At 35.3% G+C, this 19,733-nt stretch overlaps 1 protein-coding gene across 2 annotated transcripts in view; it reads left to right on the top strand.

The window, feature by feature from the left end:
• LOC130012940 (B-cell lymphoma 6 protein homolog) overlaps nt 1–19,733 on the top strand; it is an 85,469-nt gene that overhangs the window by 6,594 nt on the left and 59,142 nt on the right. For both annotated transcript variants that reach the window (XM_056101135.1, XM_056101136.1), the window contains exons 2-5: nt 417–583; nt 1,237–1,492; nt 5,517–5,585; nt 16,972–17,685. In XM_056101135.1, the coding sequence (XP_055957110.1) occupies nt 417–583; nt 1,237–1,492; nt 5,517–5,585; nt 16,972–17,685 (1,206 nt within the window). The remainder of the gene's footprint in view (nt 1–416; nt 584–1,236; nt 1,493–5,516; nt 5,586–16,971; nt 17,686–19,733) is intronic.

The following is a 19,733-nucleotide window of genomic DNA, read 5'->3' as shown; positions in this document are numbered from 1 at the left end:
TAGACATTTATTAACATGACAATACTATAATCAACTCTCGATACCATCGTATACATGTATCTGCGATATTAAGTAGATTAGAACAGTTCAGCCATGTCCTGATTTCATTTAAAAATGGAGAAGTTTGGCTTAGCTTCGAACAACCAGTACAGTGGTGGCAATTAATGCACACATCTTGTCAAACCTTCAAAGGCTAATATCTTCACTCACAGTAGAGTAATTCGAATGAAATTTTCAATATATTCATTTTGCATTATCTATTTTCGAACTATAATAGCAAGAATGGCTAACTCTTTATCTAAATCTTACATACTGTATCTTTAAGTAAATGTTTAATAATCTGAGTACATATTAGCTTCTGTGAATTGCTAACTTCCTATTTGGGTGTTGCAATGCTTTTCAATTATTTGTTTAAGGAAATACTGTGCGTAAAGATACAAAAGGCAGTCTTCAGAGAAAACATGATCCATACGAAAGTGATAATGACAGTCAAAGTCCATACATGTCCCTTGATGTACTTGCTCAGGTGGCCACAGCTACATTGGAAAAAGAACCCCGGTTTGAAAGTAAGATGCCCAAAAAGGTAAATTAAAAGCTGATTAAACAATGTCAAAGTATTAATACATGTAAATAAGCCCTTCATCTTCTTGAATGTGTATGAGATATTAGAATACAGAGAACTGTTGAGTTAATAAAAGTAGTTTTATGAATGTTACTTGGCATATTTCGATCTGTTCTTTCAATATACTGAATATCAACTCATGCCAATGTACATTGTCTTTTAGAATATATATTTTTAGAATAGAGAAACCAAGGAAGCATCTATTTTAATATGTTAAATAGTCTGTTGCTCATTCCCAATGCAAATTTTAAGTAACATCTGTAATATTTAAATGCATTTTAATACATTATTTATATGCCACACTTCAACAAAAAGTTTACTCTAGTTATTCATCAAAATCTTTGTAAAACTGCCTTATTTGTATCCTTTTATTATATGACTACAGTTCTATTTGATGTGTTGATTTATATCATTGATGTACAATCTATTACTAACTGCTGAAATAAACTCAAAGATAGTTCAATTCCTTTGTCTGATTAATCTTTGTACAACCAATGGGTCAAATGATATTAATATACATCATGAGAGTTAAATCCCTTGCGTCACATTTAACGGAACTATGAAATGATCGATTACTGGTATATTCAATAGTAATTATTTTGCTTGTTTTACAGCTGACCAAACGGAGTATTCAATCTTTGGAAGTTTTAAATCTAGACCAGATACAGGCTTTATCTGATAAAGCTGTAATTAGTTTATTTGCTGACATTAGCTCAAATGAAATGACAAAAAACTTCACTTTCAAATGTTATTTGATGCCTGAGAAGTGCAAAGAGACATACACAAGTTTTGGAAATGAAAGTCGTGCCAGAGCCAAGATGAGGGACCATCTGTTAAGTCATATTGCCAGATTAATAGATGAGGCAAATGGTAATTGTTTTTTATACGCCCACATGGAAATGTGGTCGTATATTGCCGTCGCCCCGTCCGTCTGTCCATCGTCCACAATTTCTTGTGAACACTCTACAGACTATATTTATCAACCGATTGTTTTGAAATTGATATATGTTGTTTGTATTAGTGAGACAAAGAAGCCTATTTAATTTCAATAACTTCCGTTAATTTCTTCTGGAGTTATGGCCCTTGTTTCACTTTGTTGAATCTTGTGAACGCTCTAATGACAAAAATTATCAACCGATCTGTATGAAATTGATATGCATCATTTAAATTAGTGAAATGAAGAAGCCTATTGAATTTCAGCAGTTTCCGTTCATTTCTTCTTGAGTTATGGCCCTTGTTTCACTTTGTTGCACCTTGTGAACGTTCTAACGACAAAAGTTATCAACCGATCTGTATGAAATTTATATGCATCATTTAAATTAGTAAAACAAAGAAGCCTATCGAATTTCAGCAATTTCCGTTAATTACATCTAGAGTTATGGCCCGTGTTTCACTTTGTTGAATCTTGTGAACACTCTAATGACAACAGTTATCATCCGATCTGTTTGAAATTGATATGCATCATTTAAATTAGTGAAATGAAGAAGCTTATTGAATTTCAGCAATTTCCGTTAATTATGCCGTGAGTTATGGCCCTTGTTTCACTTTGTTTTACCTTGTGAATGCTCTAACGACAAAAGTTATTATCCGATCTGTATGAAATTTATATGTATCACTTAAATTAGTAAAACGAACAAGACTATTGAGTTTCAGCAATTTCCGTTAATTACATCTAGAGTTATGGCCCTTGTTTCACTTTGTTGAATCTTGTGAACGCTCTAATGACAACAGTTATCATCCGATCTGTTTAAAATTGATATGCATCATTTAGATTAATGAAATGAAGAAGGGTATTGAATTTCAGCAATTTACGTTAATTACGCCGTGAGTTATGGCCCTTGTTTCACTTTGTTTTACCTTGTGAATGCTCTAACGACAAAAGTTATTATCCGATCTGTATGAAATTTATATGTATTATTTAAATTAGTAAAACGAACAAGCCTATTGAGTTTCAGCAAATTTATGTTAATTACATCTTGATTTACTTTGTTGAACTTTGAACGTTCGAACGACAAAAGTTATCATCCGATCTGTATGAAATTTATATGCATTATTTGAATTAGTAAAACGAAAAAGCCTGTGGAATTTGAACAATTTCTGTAGATTACTTCCAGAGTTATGGCCCTAATTACCTACAAAAGAATAAATATGTGACAACCCTTGTCGACTGCTCGGACGAGTTAGCTGCTGTGGGCGTATGTTTAGTTGCCTGGCAACCTATCTTTATTCCCTTTTCTTCTTAGCTGCCCATCTTAATTTTCTGAAACATGAGCTTATAAAAGATGGGATTGACTAACTTGACTTTGTAAAATTTATTTGCAGTCAACTTATACAGACAGAGGTCAGTGCTTATAGCTTTCAAAAAACCCTAGATACTTTCAATCAGCTACTTTAAAGTACACATAAGATGGGCTTGAGAACTTTACGATACATGTAGCAAATGGTTACTATATCAACTTTACGGCAAGTTCACACCAATCTGATTGAAATTAATTCAGTTATCTTCACTAAAAGTCGTAAAAATAGACCTTCCGTAACTACTTTGCCAATTATCGAAAACACTCTTAATCCCCTCAGACGCCATATTCAGAATGTTTATTTCTTAATTACCTATATACAGCCGGCCTGTGTATTCATTAATGCCTGACTGATTCCTTAATCCCTCTAATTAAATAAAACAATTGACTAGGGAATAATTTGTTTCGTAATTCATTGTAATTTAAGATCCAATTTAGAAATTTGTTTCAGAATGTACCGTCGATCTCGTTTCTCACGACAGCAATTATGTTATAATACCCTATAACATCGTGTGCAGTCCAATCGATTCGAGATACATTTTCGTCAAAAGAGTATTGTGGATCTAATTTCCCCAAGTAAAAGGGGAGAGGGAAATGGGGTTTAACGTCCACTTGACACAAACTAGGTCATTTCGGGACTAACATTTGGTTTAATTTTATTTCAATAATTCACTTGCGCGTAGCGGTCTTTAGCAGTGGGAGGAAACCGGAGGACCCAGAGGAAAACCACGAGGTTCCCAAGAGTACAGGAGTAAAAAGATGTGGTTATGCAAAATGCATTATAAAAGTCAACTATGATTGAAAAGTGATTTGTAAATGAAGATCCGTTACCATCGTACGCCGGATTTGACTTCATTACTCTGAAATAGACCGTAAAAATGAAATACGAAAAAATATCTCAATATACGTTAGAATTAATAGTACAAATAAATTTTGTTGGTAACCATCTAAATGGAATAACAGACAGATTGAGAGGGGTCATCTAACTATCTTTGTGTATTATGCCAAGTAGTGTTGAGTAAAGTTATACAGACTTGGGGTCATAAATTAATTTACATCTCGGTGTTTGTTAGTGGGATTGTTAGTGGGATTAAGAATGCTGATTAGGTAATTATCTTTTTTACGCCGGCCAGATCAAAGACATCACTCTAGGTGGAATGTGTGCGTAGTACCCACGAATGAACTAATGGTAGAATCGTACACACACATATTAATTGTATAAAATAATTAAGTTTTACTCAACAGTTGTATCCCGGTTGTACGTGGCAAGGAGTAGGGTCGCCTGTCCAGTCTCGTGGGTTTTCTCCGGGGCCTCCGGTTTCCTCCCACTGCTAAAGACCCCTACGCGCAAGCGAATAATGTAAATAAAATTAAACCATATGTTAGTCCCAAAATGACCTAGTTTGTGTCAAGTGGACGTTAAACCCCGTTTCTCTCTCTCTCTCTCTCTCAACAATTGTTTATAATTATTATTTACCCATTAATTATTGCTCACCGGTGTTTTTGTAATCAAGTAGCCTCGTTTTATTTGTTGACTGGCGTTTAAACAACATTTAATTGACTTGATATGAAATCTGAATATAAATTATTCGAGGGATAAACTTTTGTGATGCGATTAGGTTATCTTCTTTATAATAAAAGTAATTTACAATTGCATTGACAGTTTAATCACTCACCAAACGGCATCAGGACACTCTGCATATGATCAAGTGTATTTGATATTCATGTCCATGAATCCCATGCAATTTTCGCGCCAAAGTTTAACATCAGTTACTACGCTCATAGTGCATGGAACCGTACATGACAATAAGATTCCCAGCGTTGATTGGCTGAGAAATGAGGGTGATCTATGCATGGTCATCGGAAAATTCCATATTCGCTGTGAATTTCAAACAGAGTTACAATAAAAGTTGTTCTTTGTGTATAGAAATGGTTATTATTATTATATATACATGTAGCTAATAATGAATATATCGTCAATTGACTGGCACCATTTGTATTTCTGTACTTATAGAGAATAGTTTGGGATATCAAGTATTACAGGGTTATCCAAATTACCGGTAAATGCGCTAATTGCTTAGGTCGTCTTTAGTTGTCACGGGGCCTATTTAAACAGTGGCACCTTAAATGGATCTACAGCATGATACGGCATTTTAAATTCACTCTAAAATATTCCAATCACAAATGTCTAATCTATAACAACGCAAGACGATAATTTGGTGATTATGACTATGCCAGTCACATATTAATTGGACACATACACACTTGTCAACTGGTGGTGTGTATTGTATAGATAATGTATATAGATGTGTAGTGCCTGTGACGTCACCAGCCAATCAATCGGATTAAGGTTGTAATTGAAAATTTGAAAACCGCTTTTGGCTTTCGGATACTTAAACCTCAATAGCTGAATTAATTTTAATCAGATTGGTTTGAACTTGTCGTAAAATGGATATAGTCACAAATTGGCTATAAGTACATTCAATTAAGATTTTTAATCTTATGTGGTCTTTAAACAACATCCTGAAACCATGTGATTTATTTGTAATAAGGCTTTATGAAGGTAACTAAGACATTTTTTCTGTAATTGTTTACAGATCCAGATAGACTTGAACCATTTTTCTTCACAGCTGTGCCAGTTAATGTTCGTAAGAAAAGAATTGCAGGTAAATTTTTAATTGTCCCCCGCCTTTCGAAGAAAGCAGGGGACTATTAAAATGGGTTCGTCCGTCTGTCTGTCTGTCTGTCTGTCTGTCTGTCTGTCTGTCTGTCCGTCTGTCTGTCCTTCTGTCTGTCCGTCTGTCTGTCCGTCACACTTTTTGGGACACAATAACTCTCTTCCTAATTGAGCTAGAATGTTCAAACTTGGTGTATGTGTTTATTAGGTCAGTGCCTTGATGGAGTTCGAAGATGAGCATTTTCCGCTTAGGGTAAGCAGAGATAAGCAATTTGATTGGTTGATGCTTTGGGACACGATAACTCTCTTCCTAATTGGGCTAGAATGTTCAAACTTGGTGTATGTGTTGATTAGGTCAATGCCTTGATGGAGTTCGAAGATGAGCATTTTCCGCTTAGGGTAAGCAGAGATAAGCAATTTGATTGGTTGATGCTTTGGGACACGATAACTTTTAATTGAGCTAGAATGTTCAAACTTGGTGTATGTGTTTATTAGGTCAATGCCTTGATGGAGTTCGAAGATGAGCATTTTCCGCTTAGGGTAAGCAGAGATAAGCAATTTGATTGGTTGATACTTTGGGGCACGATAACTCTCTTCCTAATTGAGCTAGAATGTTCAAACTTGGTGTATGTGTTGATTAGGTCAATGCCTTGATGGAGTTCGAAGATGAGCATTTTCAGCTTAGGGTAAGCAGAGATAAGCAATTTGATTGGTTGATGCTTTGGGACACGATAACTTTAGTTCTAATTAAGTGAGATTGATGAAACTTGGTGTATAGTTTCATTACAGTAATACCTTGACTAAGTTTGATAATGAGCATTTTCTGCTCAGGGTAAGCAGAGCGATACGCAATTTGATTGGTCGAGACTTTGGAAAACAATAACTCTCCTACTTTGATTGTCCCCCGCCTTTCGAAGAAAGCAGGGAACTATTAAAATGGGTTCGTCCGTCTGTCTGTTTGTCTGTCTGTCCGTTCCGCTTATGGTAAGCAGAGATAAACAATTTGATTGGTTGATCTTCGAATTGAGTAAATGTTCATGCTTATTGTCCCCCGCCTTTCGAAGAAAGCAGGGAACTATTAAAATGGGTTCGTCCGTCTGTCTGTTTGTCTGTCCGTTCCGCTTAGGGTAAGCAGAGATAAACAATTTGATTGGTTGATGCTTTGGGACACTATAACTTTAGTTCTAATTAAGTGAGAGTGATGAAACTTGGTGTATAGTTTCATTACAGTAATACCTTGACTAAGATCGATAATGAGCATTTTCTGCTCAGATTAAGCAGAGCGATAAGCAATTTGATTTGCTGAGACTTTGGAACACAATAACTCTCTAATTATTTTCCTATTTCGGCGGGGGACATCAGCCTCACTGTTGGCTTGTTAAAAATAAGATTACAAATCAAATGAACTAAGGCAACTATTTTTCTCTCCATTGACTGTATGTAAAATCTATGAAATATCTTGTTCTCAGCGCTCGAAATTAATCACAACAAATGGAGAAAGTGTGGTAAAAGCCGACGTAACCCCCATCTGCCACGGCACAATTCATTTTTTATGCGCCCACATTGAAATGTCGTTGTATATTGTCGTCACCCCCATCCGTACGTCCGTCGGTCCAATCGTCCACAATTGCTTGTTGACGCTTTAGAGGCTAAAGTTAATATCCGGATGACTTTAAAGATACATTATGGGAGATTCGATAACGAGTTGACAGTTCTCACTATGATAGTTAAAAACTAGATAATGTAAAGACAATTTGCGGAAAATTTCATTCAAATTGATCCACTATGAACCGAGAACTAAGCGGTTGAAATTTCCAGCTAGCCTTGATCATCATTACTAAAGTCAGTACGATAAACAGTATAGTCTTGATTATCCGATTAAATGTTAAATCGTGAAGGAAAGTTAATGTCTAATTAATAATTTAGATAACATTTCCGGTCTAAAGAAAGACATGTAATATTCAATTTTAACTCTTGCATATTGTATGATTAACTTTATACACAGTGTTTAATGTCATGAGACGAAGAAGCCTATTGATTTTTCGCGATATCCAATAACTCTAGTTGACTGCCCGGACAAATTAGCTGCTGTGGGCATAAGTTTCGTTGCCTGGCAACCTATCTTTTTTGCCGTCGTAGATCTTGTGATCCTAATAATGACTAATGTACCAGTTATAGAATAGTACCAGGAGGATGTCATCTGACCGTTAATAATGTCAATACATATTTTGCTTATTGCAATTATCGAATACACTTTTAACCCATGTGCTGTAGGCCTATCCATGCTTTATCATTACAGTGGTTTTATTTTTATATGCCTACATTTTCATGTGGACGTATATTGTCGTCGCCCCTGTCCGTTCCGACACTCTACAGGTCACAGTTCTTATGCGATTTTGACGAAACTTGAAATATAGGTTTATCTCCAAAAGATCTCGGCTGCTTTCAATATTGGCTTATATCGGATCAAAACTTCATGGATAATGGCCCCTGTTTGTACGAAAATCACGTTTTTAGCTTGTGGACCCTATAGAGGTCACAATTTTTATCTGATTTTGTTGAAACTTGAACCGTAAAAGTTCATGATATTTATTTTCTTGCTATTCTTTTAAACCAAACCAAAATTACATAAAATAGATCTGTTCCAAACAAACAATAATTTTAAATTCATTTCACAAACTATTTGCGCGTATGGATACACGAAGCTTACTTCCACTTTTTTTGACACTCATCTGACATCGATGCCTTCTCACTCTAATTCTTATCATTTTTGATTCCATAATTATAATGGGGATTAGAAAAATAATCATCGATAACTGGAAACTAGATAGCATTGGTTATGAGTTACAATCCGACGACTAATTTTGTTAAACGTATTTACTGCAAAGTATGCTGTGAAGTACATGTAGGACTATGAAAAAAAAGACTATGAGAGCCTTTTTAAACAGTTGTTTTCTTTTTTTAGTAAATTAATTTGCAGAATATTGTAAACTACAATAATAATAACTATAATGGTATATGTAATACCACTTACATTAGTTTTGTTTATCATATGTATAATAAATAAATTTATACATCTTGAAAAGTTAAAAAAAAAAAGTAATGATTTTGATGTACAAAAAATGCTGTGGTGCCGTAGCAGTTCCATTCCGCCACGGCATTTTTCATTTATTATACGCCCACACTTTTATGTGGACGTATATTGTCGTCGCGTCTGTCCAGACATCCGTCCGTCCACAATTTGTTTTTATACGCCCACATTGAAATGTGGTCGTATATTGTCGTCGCCCCCGTCCGTCCGTCCGGCGGTCCAGTTCTGATTGACTTTAAAAATTTATACACAGTGTTTAAGGTCTTGAGACGAAGAAGCCTATTGATTTTCAGCGATTTCCGATAATTACTGCCAGAGTTACATGTATGGCCTTTGATCGCTTTGAAAAATTTTGTGGATGCTCTAGAGGTCAAAGTTAATATCCAATTGACCTTAAATGTATACACAGTGTTTGAGGTCATGAGACGAAGAAGCCTGTTAATTTTCAACGATTTCCGATAATTACTGCCAGAGTTATGGCCCTTGATCACTCGAAAAAATCTTGTGGACGCTCTAAAGGCCAAAGTTAATATCCGATTGACTTTAAATTTATACAAAGTGTTTAAGGTCATGAGACGAAGAAGCCTATTGATTTTCAGCGATTTCCGATAATCACTGCCAGAGTAATGGCCCTTGATCACTTCAAAAAATCTTGTGGATGCTCTAAAGGCCAAAGTTAATATCAGATTGACTTTAAATTTATACACAATGTTTAAGGTCATGAGACGAAGAAACCTATTGATTTTCCGATAATTACTGCCAGAGTTATGGCCCTTGATCACCTCAAAAAATCTTTTGGATGCTCTAGAGGCTAAAGTTAACATCCGATTGACATTAAATTGATACACAGTGTTTAAGGTCATAAGATGATGAAGCCTGTTGGTTTTCAGCGATTTCTGATAATTACTGCCAGAGTTATGGCCCTTGATCACTTCAAAAAATCTTGTGGATGCTCTAGAAGCGAAAGTTAATATTAGATTGACTTTAAATTTGTACAAAGTGTTTAAGGTCATGAGACGAAGAAGCCTATTGATTTTCAGCGATTTCCAATATTTGCTGCCAGAGGTATGGCCCTTGATCACTTTGAAAAATCTTGTGGACGCTCTAGAGGCCAAAGTTAATATCCGATTGACTTTCAATTTATACACAGTGTTTAAGGTCATGAGACGAAGAAGCCTATTGATTTTCAGCGATTTCCGATAATTACTGCCAGAGTTATGGCCCTTGATCACTTCAAAAAATCTTGTGGATGCTCTAGAGGCTAAAGTTAATATCCGATTGAGTTTAAATTTATACACAGTGTTTGAGGTCATGAGACGAGGATTCCTATTGATTTTCAACGATTTCCGATAATTACTGCCAAAGTTATGGCCCTTGATCACTTTGCAAAATCTTGTGACGCTCTAAAGGATAAAGTTATCATCCGATTGACTTCAGATTGATACACAGAGTTTAAGATCTTGAGACGAACAAGTATATTGATTTTCAATGAATTGTTATGACTTGAACAGTTAAATCCATGATATTAAAAGCTTTGCATACAAAACGTTAGCATGGGGCAGAACTTTATAAAAACCAAACAAATTCTAATACTTTGTGAGTTGTTGCTCTTAATCAGATTTTAGTGTATTATAAATGTTTCATTACCGAAAAAAGTAAAAATATGCGACAACCCTTGTTGACTGCCCGGATGATTTAGTTGCTGTGGGTGTATGCTTCGTTGCCTGGCAACCTATCTTTGAACACTCTACAGGTCACAATTTTTATCCGATTTTGACAAAACTTAAAATATAGGTTTATCTCTCAAATATCTCTGGTCCTTTCGATATTGGCATGTATCGGTTCGTAACTTCATGGATTATTGCCGCTGATTGTACAAAAAAGTGGACACTCTAGAGGTCACTATTTTTATCCGATTATGATGAAACTTGAAATATATGTTTATAACCCAAAGATCTTGGTTCCTTACAATATTTGCGCATATCTGACCGTAACTTCCTGAATTATGGCCCCCGATTGTATGAAATATCGCAAATAGTGTAAATTTTGATCCAATTTTGATGAAACTTGAAATACATGTTTATAATCTAAAGATCTTGGTTCCTTTCGATATTCAAGCATTGTAACTTCCTGAATTATGGCCATTGACTGTACAAAAAATCACGTTTTTAGCTTGTGGTCCCTCGAGAGGTCACAATTTTTAATAAAAAAAAACATTTGAAGATATCACCGTTACACCCTAACAAAGGTTGGGTTCGAATTTTGTGAAAATCAGACCAAAACTGCAGGACGAAATGGGCGCCGCTCGTAATCAAATAGTGTAAATATATGGTATATCAAGGTTGTGGACGCTCTGGTGGCCACAATTTTGATCCCATTTTGATGAAACTTAAAATTTATGTTGATATCACAAAGATCTTGGTACCTTTCGATAATCGCACATATATAATGAAACTTAAAATATATCTTGAGTCCATTTCAGCAATTACCATTTATTACTTCTGGACTTATAGCCCTTGTTTCACTTTGTTTAACCTTGTGAACGCTCTAACACCAAAAGTTATCATCCGATGTTAAATTTATATGCATTAATTAATTTAGTGAAACGAAGAAACATATTAAATTTCAACAATTTCTGTTAATTACTTCTAGAGCTATGGCCCTTGTTTCACTTTGTTTTACCTTGTGAACGCTCTAACATCAAAAGTTATCAGCCGATCTGTATGAAATTGATATGTGTCATTTAAATTAGTAGAAAGAAGAATCCTATTAAATTTCAGCAATTTTTATTTATTACGTCTAGAGTCTTGGCTCTTGGTTCACTTGTTGTACCATGTGAATGTTGTAACACCAAAAATTATCATTCGATCTTTGTGAAATTTGTATGCATTATTTAAATTAGTGAAACGATAAGGCCAATCGAATCTCAGCAATTTTCATTAATTACCTCTAGAGTTACGGCTCTTGTTTCACTTTTTTTTGAACATTATGATCACTCTAATGCCAAAAGTTATCAGCCAATCTGTATGAAATTTTTATACATCATTTAGATTTGTGAAACCACAAAGCCTATTAAATTTCAGCAATTTACAATAATACTTCCTGAGTTATGGCCCTTGTTTCACTTTGTTCAACCTTGTTAATGCTCTATTAATGAAAGTTATCATCAGATATGTATGAAATTTATATGCATCATTTAAATTCGTGAAACTTAGTTCTATTGAATTTTTTGCAATTTCCATTTATTATTTCTAGAGTTATGGCCCTTTTTTTACTTTTTGAACCTTGTGAACATTCGAATAACAAAAGTTATCATCCAATTTGTATGAAATTTAAAGTAAACCTTGCATAATTTGGATTCGTATAAAATCGTTTGGACCCTTTGATCCTGCACGTTTTTCTGATTAAATTTCTTCGCGTAAGACGGATTTCCTAAGCCAGATCTTTGCTCAACTCGGATCAAAATGTTCGGTCCATTTGATCTAATTCCGGCTTTTTTCCTTCCACTAAGTCAGATCGGCAGTATGTTCAGAATTTCACTGTCAGTTTCGTCCCGATGGTCTAAAACTTGATTTGGTATTCCATGCACAGAGCCCCAAAATACTTTCCTCTATCATTTTGACTCAAATCAGCGTATTTGACACGACGCAACAATAGAATTTTTTCGAAAAATTCGAAACTCGCTGTCTGCTGTACGAGACACTTACCGGGAAAATTTAGGACATTTTTCAAAGATGGCGACAAAACGGAAGTTATCTACTCGCACCAAAACGGAAGTTATCTACTTGTACATACGAACAAAAGCTTGAAATGTGCCTTTGAATCAATTATTATCCGGCTATTCCAGTTTATTTCTAATGGAGCTAAGATTGAATTTAGGTCTTCGGCTAACTTGGATCTTCGCTTAACTCACACCAAAACAGAAGTTATTTACTCGCACATACGAACAAAAGCTTGAAATGTGCCTTTGAATCAGTTATTATCCGGCTCTTGCAGTTAATTTCTAATCGAGCTAAGATTGAATTTCGGTCTTCGGCTAACTCAGATCTTTGCTTAGAGTAGCTAAGTCTCTTAACTCAATATCATCCAAAGTCTTACCCATTAATCTTACCGGGAAAGGGTAGGCTTCTGATATCCAATATCCAAGACAAAATAAACGTTTTACCATTGGTACACGAATCGTGTACCATAGTGCGTTTCAGTGTCACTTGTAACAAGTGACTAGAAAGAACGAGGCTAAACATATTCAACAACTCATGTCAAACGGTAAAGCCATATCTTATCTGGAGAGCATGCGCATAGACTGGAATAACCAGACGCTATAAATTGGCATTTGGTTGAATCTCATGCTGTATTTCACTGGACATAACTGATTGGAAATTAGAGTCAAAACTGAAACAATTGAATGTAAATCAGTTTATATACAATCAGATTACATTATTATATGCGTTGCGACACATTTGGGTCAATTTCTAGGTCCCAATTATTAGCGATTTAGCTCTTTTAACTCGGATAAAATTGGTCAGTCCACTTAGATCCGACTTATGCAAAGTTTACTGTAGGCTATATCAAATTTCAAAATTTTCTGTAAATTACTTCCAGAGTGAAGGCCCTTGTTTCAGTTTGTAGAACCTTGTGAACCCTCAAACGACAAAAATTATGTTCTGATCTACATGAAATTGTATTGTAAATGCCCCCAATTTTCATTAATTACCTCTAGAGTTATGGCTCTTGTTTCACTTTTTTTTGAACATTATGATCACTCTAATGCCAAAAGTTATCAGCCAATCTGTATGAAATTTTTATACATCATTTAGATTTGTGAAACCACAAAGCCTATTAAATTTCAGCAATTTACAATAATACTTCCTGAGTTATGGCCCTTGTTTCACTTTGTTCAACCTTGTTAATGCTCTATTAATGAAAGTTATCATCAGATATGTATGAAATTTATATGCATCATTTAAATTCGTGAAACTTAGTTCTATTGAATTTTTTGCAATTTCCATTTATTATTTCTAGAGTTATGGCCCTTTTTTTACTTTTTGAACCTTGTGAACATTCGAATGACAAAAGTTATCATCCAATTTGTATGAAATTTAAAGTAAACCTTGCATTATTTGGATTCGTATAAAATCGTTTGGACCCTTTGATCCTGCACGTTTTTCTGATTAAATTTCTTCGCGTAAGACGGATTTCCTAAGCCAGATCTTTGCTCAACTCGGATCAAAATGTTCGGTCCATTTGATCTAATTCCGGCTTTTTTCCTTCCACTAAGTCAGATCGGCAGTATGTTCAGAATTTCACTGTCAGTTGGAAATTAGAGTCAAAACTGAAACAATTGAATGTAAATCAGTTTATATACAATCAGATTACATTATTATATGCGTTGCGACACATTTGGGTCAATTTCTAGGTCCCAATTATTAGCGATTTAGCTCTTTTAACTCGGATAAAATTGGTCAGTCCACTTAGATCCGACTTATGCAAAGTTTACTGTAGGCTATATCAAATTTCAAAATTTTCTGTAAATTACTTCCAGAGTGAAGGCCCTTGTTTCAGTTTGTAGAACCTTGTGAACCCTCAAACGACAAAAATTATGTTCTGATCTACATGAAATTGTATTGTAAATGCCCCCAATTTTCATTAATTACCTCTAGAGTTATGGCTCTTGTTTCACTTAAAATATATCATTTCAATATTCACAAATTTCAGATATAACTTCCTGGATTATTGCCCCTGATTGAATGAAAATTTTAGCTTGTTCTCTATCCATCTCTTGGCGTCCGCTGGTTTGTGTCATAGTAGAAAATTCTTAATTTCGAGGACTGTACTCTAAAATATTTCTTTATTGTCCCCCATCTTTCGAAGAAAGCAGGGGACTATTAAAATGGGTTCGTCCGTCTGTTTGTCCGTCCGTCCGTCTGTCTGTCCGTCACACTTTTCGGGACACAATAACTCTCTCTTTAATTGAGCTAGAAAGTTCAAACTTGGTATAGGTGTTTATTAGGTCAATGCCTTAATGGAGTTCGAAGATGAGCATTTTCTGCTTTGGGTAAGCAGAGATAAGCTATTTGATTGGTTGATGCTTTGGGACACGATAACTTTAGTTCTAATTAAGTGAGAGTGATGAAACTTGGTGTATAGTTTCATTGTATCACATCAATACCATGACTAAGTTCGATAATGAGCATTTTCTGCTCAGGGTAAGCAGACTGATAAGCAATTTGATTGTCCGAGACTTTGAAACACAATTACTCTCCTTCTAAATGATCTAGAATGTTCAAACTTGGTGTAGGTGTTCGTTAAGTGAATGCCTTGATGGAGTTCTTTGATGAACATTGTCTGCTTACGGTAAGCAGAGATAAGCAATCTGATTGATTGATGCTTTGGGGCACGATAACTTTAGTTTAGAGGTAAATCAGCATATTTTAAGTCTTTATTTAGGCTTCGGATGTCATAGAAATTATAAATTAGATCTTTATTTACACAACAAGCCCAAAATCAACTCTGTAGACCCACGGATGACATGGATTTGGCTTGGATTTAAATAGAATTTCAAATAGGATTTCATTGATTGATTAAATTTTCAAATGGCGTCTTAAGCGGAGATTAACCGTTACGTTGACATCATACTCCCAGAAATTTTCCATAAAAGGCAGTGATGATCGAGGCTAAATGATAGAGCGTACAAAGCGAGGCTGCTGTTGAGCGAGGCCGCATGTCTGTCAATTTGATTGAAAGTTCGACATACGGCCTTTATATTATGTTTAGTTGTGGTTAAAATGAGAGTTTGGATGTCAATATGGTTATATCTCCCCGGCCATATATCTCAATGATTGCATCGGATTTAACTCAGATTAAACACACACACATACGAATCTAATCAACCACGTTTTATTAATCTTATACACGAAACTCCAATTAACAATAGAGGGGTACAACAATTGAAATAGTGATCACGTGATTAATAAGTAACCTTATATGGATTACATACATATTCATCAGACACTACAGGTATTATACGCTCTTTTGTCACTCGCTTTTTTTAGAAAAATTATGGAAATTGATAAAAATCACAGCTAATATCACCCCAGTTGAATTGCAGTCCCATTGTATCACAGCCATTGAAAACATTACTTGATAATCGAGATTATGTAGGTGGAGTTAACGCCTGTCAATCAAACGATCGGCCATTCTCGGAGACGGTGAAGAGAGAGTTGACTCCTATTTCTAGTCAGAAATTACAATGGTGATAACTGTGTTCAGAATAAAGTAATTGACTGAAATTTTCAATATATTCTTCTTTCATCATCTATTTTTGAACTGTTATAGCAAGAATGGCCAACTCTCTATTACAATCTCCCATAATGAATCTTTAAGTGAAAGTGATGAAACGCAGAGTATAGATTCATTATATCATTACCTTGATTAAGTTCGATGATATGAATTTTCTGTGTAAACTAAGGAGCGATAAGCAATTTGATTGGTCAAGACTTTGGAACATAACAACTCTGCTTTTAATTAAGGTAGAATTTTTAAACTTGGTGTAGATATTCATTAGTTGAATGTCTTGACTGAGTTCAATGATTTCATTGGTCGATGCATTGGGACAAGATAACTTTGATTCTATCCGATAGAGAGTGATGAAACTTAGTGTAAAGTTGATAATCAGTTTGATTGCTTAAAAATAAATGTGCTATTAATTAATATGTGTCATCTATTTATTTTGGGATTTCGGCGGGGGACATCAGCCTCACTGTTTGCTTGTTTTTATTTGGATTCCCATTTCACTACACGGTTGTATTATACTGTCACATTGGTGTGTCTGTTAACTATTGGCTTGGGATTGTGAACGTGATAGCTTTTTAACAGATTATTTTCAAATTTTGGTGTGAAGTATTGGGCTCATGGAAGGATAAAACCCTATGGATATTCAGCATTACGCAACCTTTTGTACCAGAGTTATCCCTTGTGAACGATTTTCCTTAAACCTTGTCGACAGGGTTGAGGCTACCGTATTTGAGATCAGAGAGCATGAGTCATGTTGATTTTTAGCATTCTAGTACTTTCTGTTCCAGAGATATATTACCTATACAGAAAATCCTGTGAACCCGACAGAGGTCAGATTTCTTGAAGACATAAAGTATTCATATCAAATTTGTTCAACATCCATATTTTCTTTTCGGATAAGCTGCTGTGTATGATTGCATGAGCATATTTCTATGCTTTGCTTGGCTATCTTTGAATAAAATATTGTTTTAAAAACAAATCTATATTTCAGAAGCCAACAAGAAGTCAAGATCTAATCAACAGTCTACAAGTTCATCAGGCAGTCCGACAAATAAGAAAAAAATAAAGAAAGGAATTAAATTCACATGTCTCAAGTCTAGTAAAAAGAAAATCAGCCAAAGTAGTCAAGAAGATGACTCAGATTCAGTTATTGTGGCTGTTAAATTCGTTAGTAACAATGTAGATGATGTAAAGGAAAATGCTATGCACATTACAAAATCTAGGACCATTCAAACAATTACACCAAACAAAGCAAACTCCCCAAAACTACTTGCAAACAAATCCTCTAATTTGGCAACTGCAGACACAGAAAAAAGCAATACAAATTATACATCAAAAAATAAACCAGTTGCTGAATCCAGTGACTATTCAACAGGGGATCGTGAAAGACGTATTGAGGAAAATGAACAATTCATTATTGACTTGCTAAACAGAACACAACCCCATCATGATCATTGTTATACTACTATTTTTGGAAAAAAACGTGGAATTGAAACAATATCTTTGAATACAGCTGATGAGGAAGATGGTAACAGTAAAAAGGAAGTGACTAATAATGAAATAACCACATACTCACGAAGTGGTAAACTTGAGCCTATATTAAGCTTACCAGCAGTGCGCAGTACTATAGATATGCCAATGGTTTGTGGAGAAGAAGTAGTTGGCAATTCTCTTTCAGATGATGAAGATAAACATGATGGTCTAAGTGAGTATATTTTCAATGTTAAGTGCTATTATTTAAAATTTAAAGCAAGGGTCTTTTAATATGGGTTCGTTTGCAGCAGGGCTTACACTGTCTTTCAATTTTTTTCTGCCCAAATGGATGATAATTTTTATGTACAAAAATGTTCATATTTTTTTTCTGCCAACATGTAATATTTGTCCCCCGCCTTTCGAAGAAAGCAGGGGACTATTAAAATGAGTTCCTCCGTCTGTCTGTCTGTCCGTCACACTTTTTGGGACACAACTCTCCTTCTAATTGAGCTAAAATTTTCAAACTTGGTGTATGTGTTCATTAGGTCAATGCCTTGATGGAGTTCGAAGATGAGCATTTTCTGCTTAGGGTAAGCAGAGATAAGCAATTTGATTGGTTGATGATTTGGGACACAATAACTTTAGCTCTAATTAAGTGAGGGTGATGAAACTTGGTGTATAGTTTCATTACATCAATACCTTGACTAAGTTCGATAATGAGCATTTTCTGCTCAGGGTAAGCAGAGCGATAAGCGATTTGATTGGCCAAGACTTTGGAACACAATAACTCCCCTTCTAATAGAGCTAGAACTTTCAAACTTGGTGTAGGTGTTTATTAGGTCATTGCCTTGATAAAGTTCGATGATAAACATTGTCTGCTTATGGTAAGCAGAGATAAGCAATCTGATTGGTTGATGCTTTGCTGCACGATAACTTTGGCTTTAATTAAGTGAGAGTGATGAAATTTGGTGTATAGTTTTATTACATCAATGCCTTGACTAAGTTCCATAATGGGCATTAATTTTCTGCTCAGGGTAAGCAGAGCAATAAGCAATTTGATTGGTCGAGACTATGGAACACAATAACTCTCCTAATTGAGTGATGCAGGATGGAGGGGCTGACAAGGAAAGCTGTCTAGTCGTTCGGATGGGACGAAAAACCGAGGTCCCGTGTACACATTGGCGTGCACGTAAAAGATCCCTTGGCAGTTGGAATTCGATATAAGAGTAGGCCGTAGTGCCGCTGTCCAGGCAAAATTTCCCTCATAGCACACTGTATGGCGTATGCCCGTCTTCATAAGCCCAGGTTAGGAGCAGAACAGTAGGACGTTAAACTCCATTTCATTTCATTTCTTCTAATTGAGTTGGGCGGGGGGGGGACTGGATGGCTGAATGGTAAGCGTGTGCACGCTGTATCATAAAGTCTGTCATTTAGTCAACTGGCGTGGTTTCAATTCCCCGGTTGTATGTGACAAGGAGTAGGGTCGCCATAAATTCCTACTTTCGATTATTCCGTGGATTACTCACGTAGACAACAGCGATTTCATTGTCAAAATCAGCAAATTGCCATCGTGATATTCTTAAATAAATTACCACGGCTAAATATGCCGTAGTTATTATTTTTTTTCTACAGCAATTTCGCTAAATACTACAACATTTGCCGTGGATGCTGTCGTGAATTTAGACCCCTGTGTATTTTACCGTAACTTCATGGATTATAGAGGTCACAATTTTTATCCGATTTAAAAAAACGTTTATTCTGGTTTTGATGAAACTTGAAAAGTAAGTTTATAACCCAAAGATCTCGGTTCATTTTGATATTCGTGCATATCAGACCGTAACTTCCTGAATTATGGCCCCTGATTGTACGGAAAATAGCGTTTTTAGCTTGAGGACCCTATAGAGTTCACAATTTTTATCCGATTTAAAAAAAGTTTTAGTATATCACTGTTACACTCTAAGGATGGTTGAGTTCGAATTTCGTGAAAATCGGCCCAAAACTGACAGACAAAATGGCCGCCCCTCGTTCTCAAATAGCGTAAAAATATGGTATATCAAGGTTGTGGAAACTCTAGAGGTCACAAATTTCTTCTGATTTTGATGAAACTTGAAATGTTAGTTTATAACCCATAGATCTTGGATCCTTTCGGTGATATTTGCGCATATCGGATAGTATGATTATGGCCCCTGATTGTACGAAAAATTGCGTTTTTATCCAATTTAAAAAAAACGTTCAAATATATCACTGTTACACTGTAAATTTGGTTGAGTTCGAATTTTG

Source organism: Patella vulgata, chromosome 5, assembly GCF_932274485.2.
Source record: "Patella vulgata chromosome 5, xgPatVulg1.2, whole genome shotgun sequence".
NCBI lineage: Eukaryota > Metazoa > Mollusca > Gastropoda > Patellidae > Patella > Patella vulgata.
Note: the sequence above shows the minus strand (reverse complement) of the source record. Positions and strands in the feature narration are given on the sequence as shown.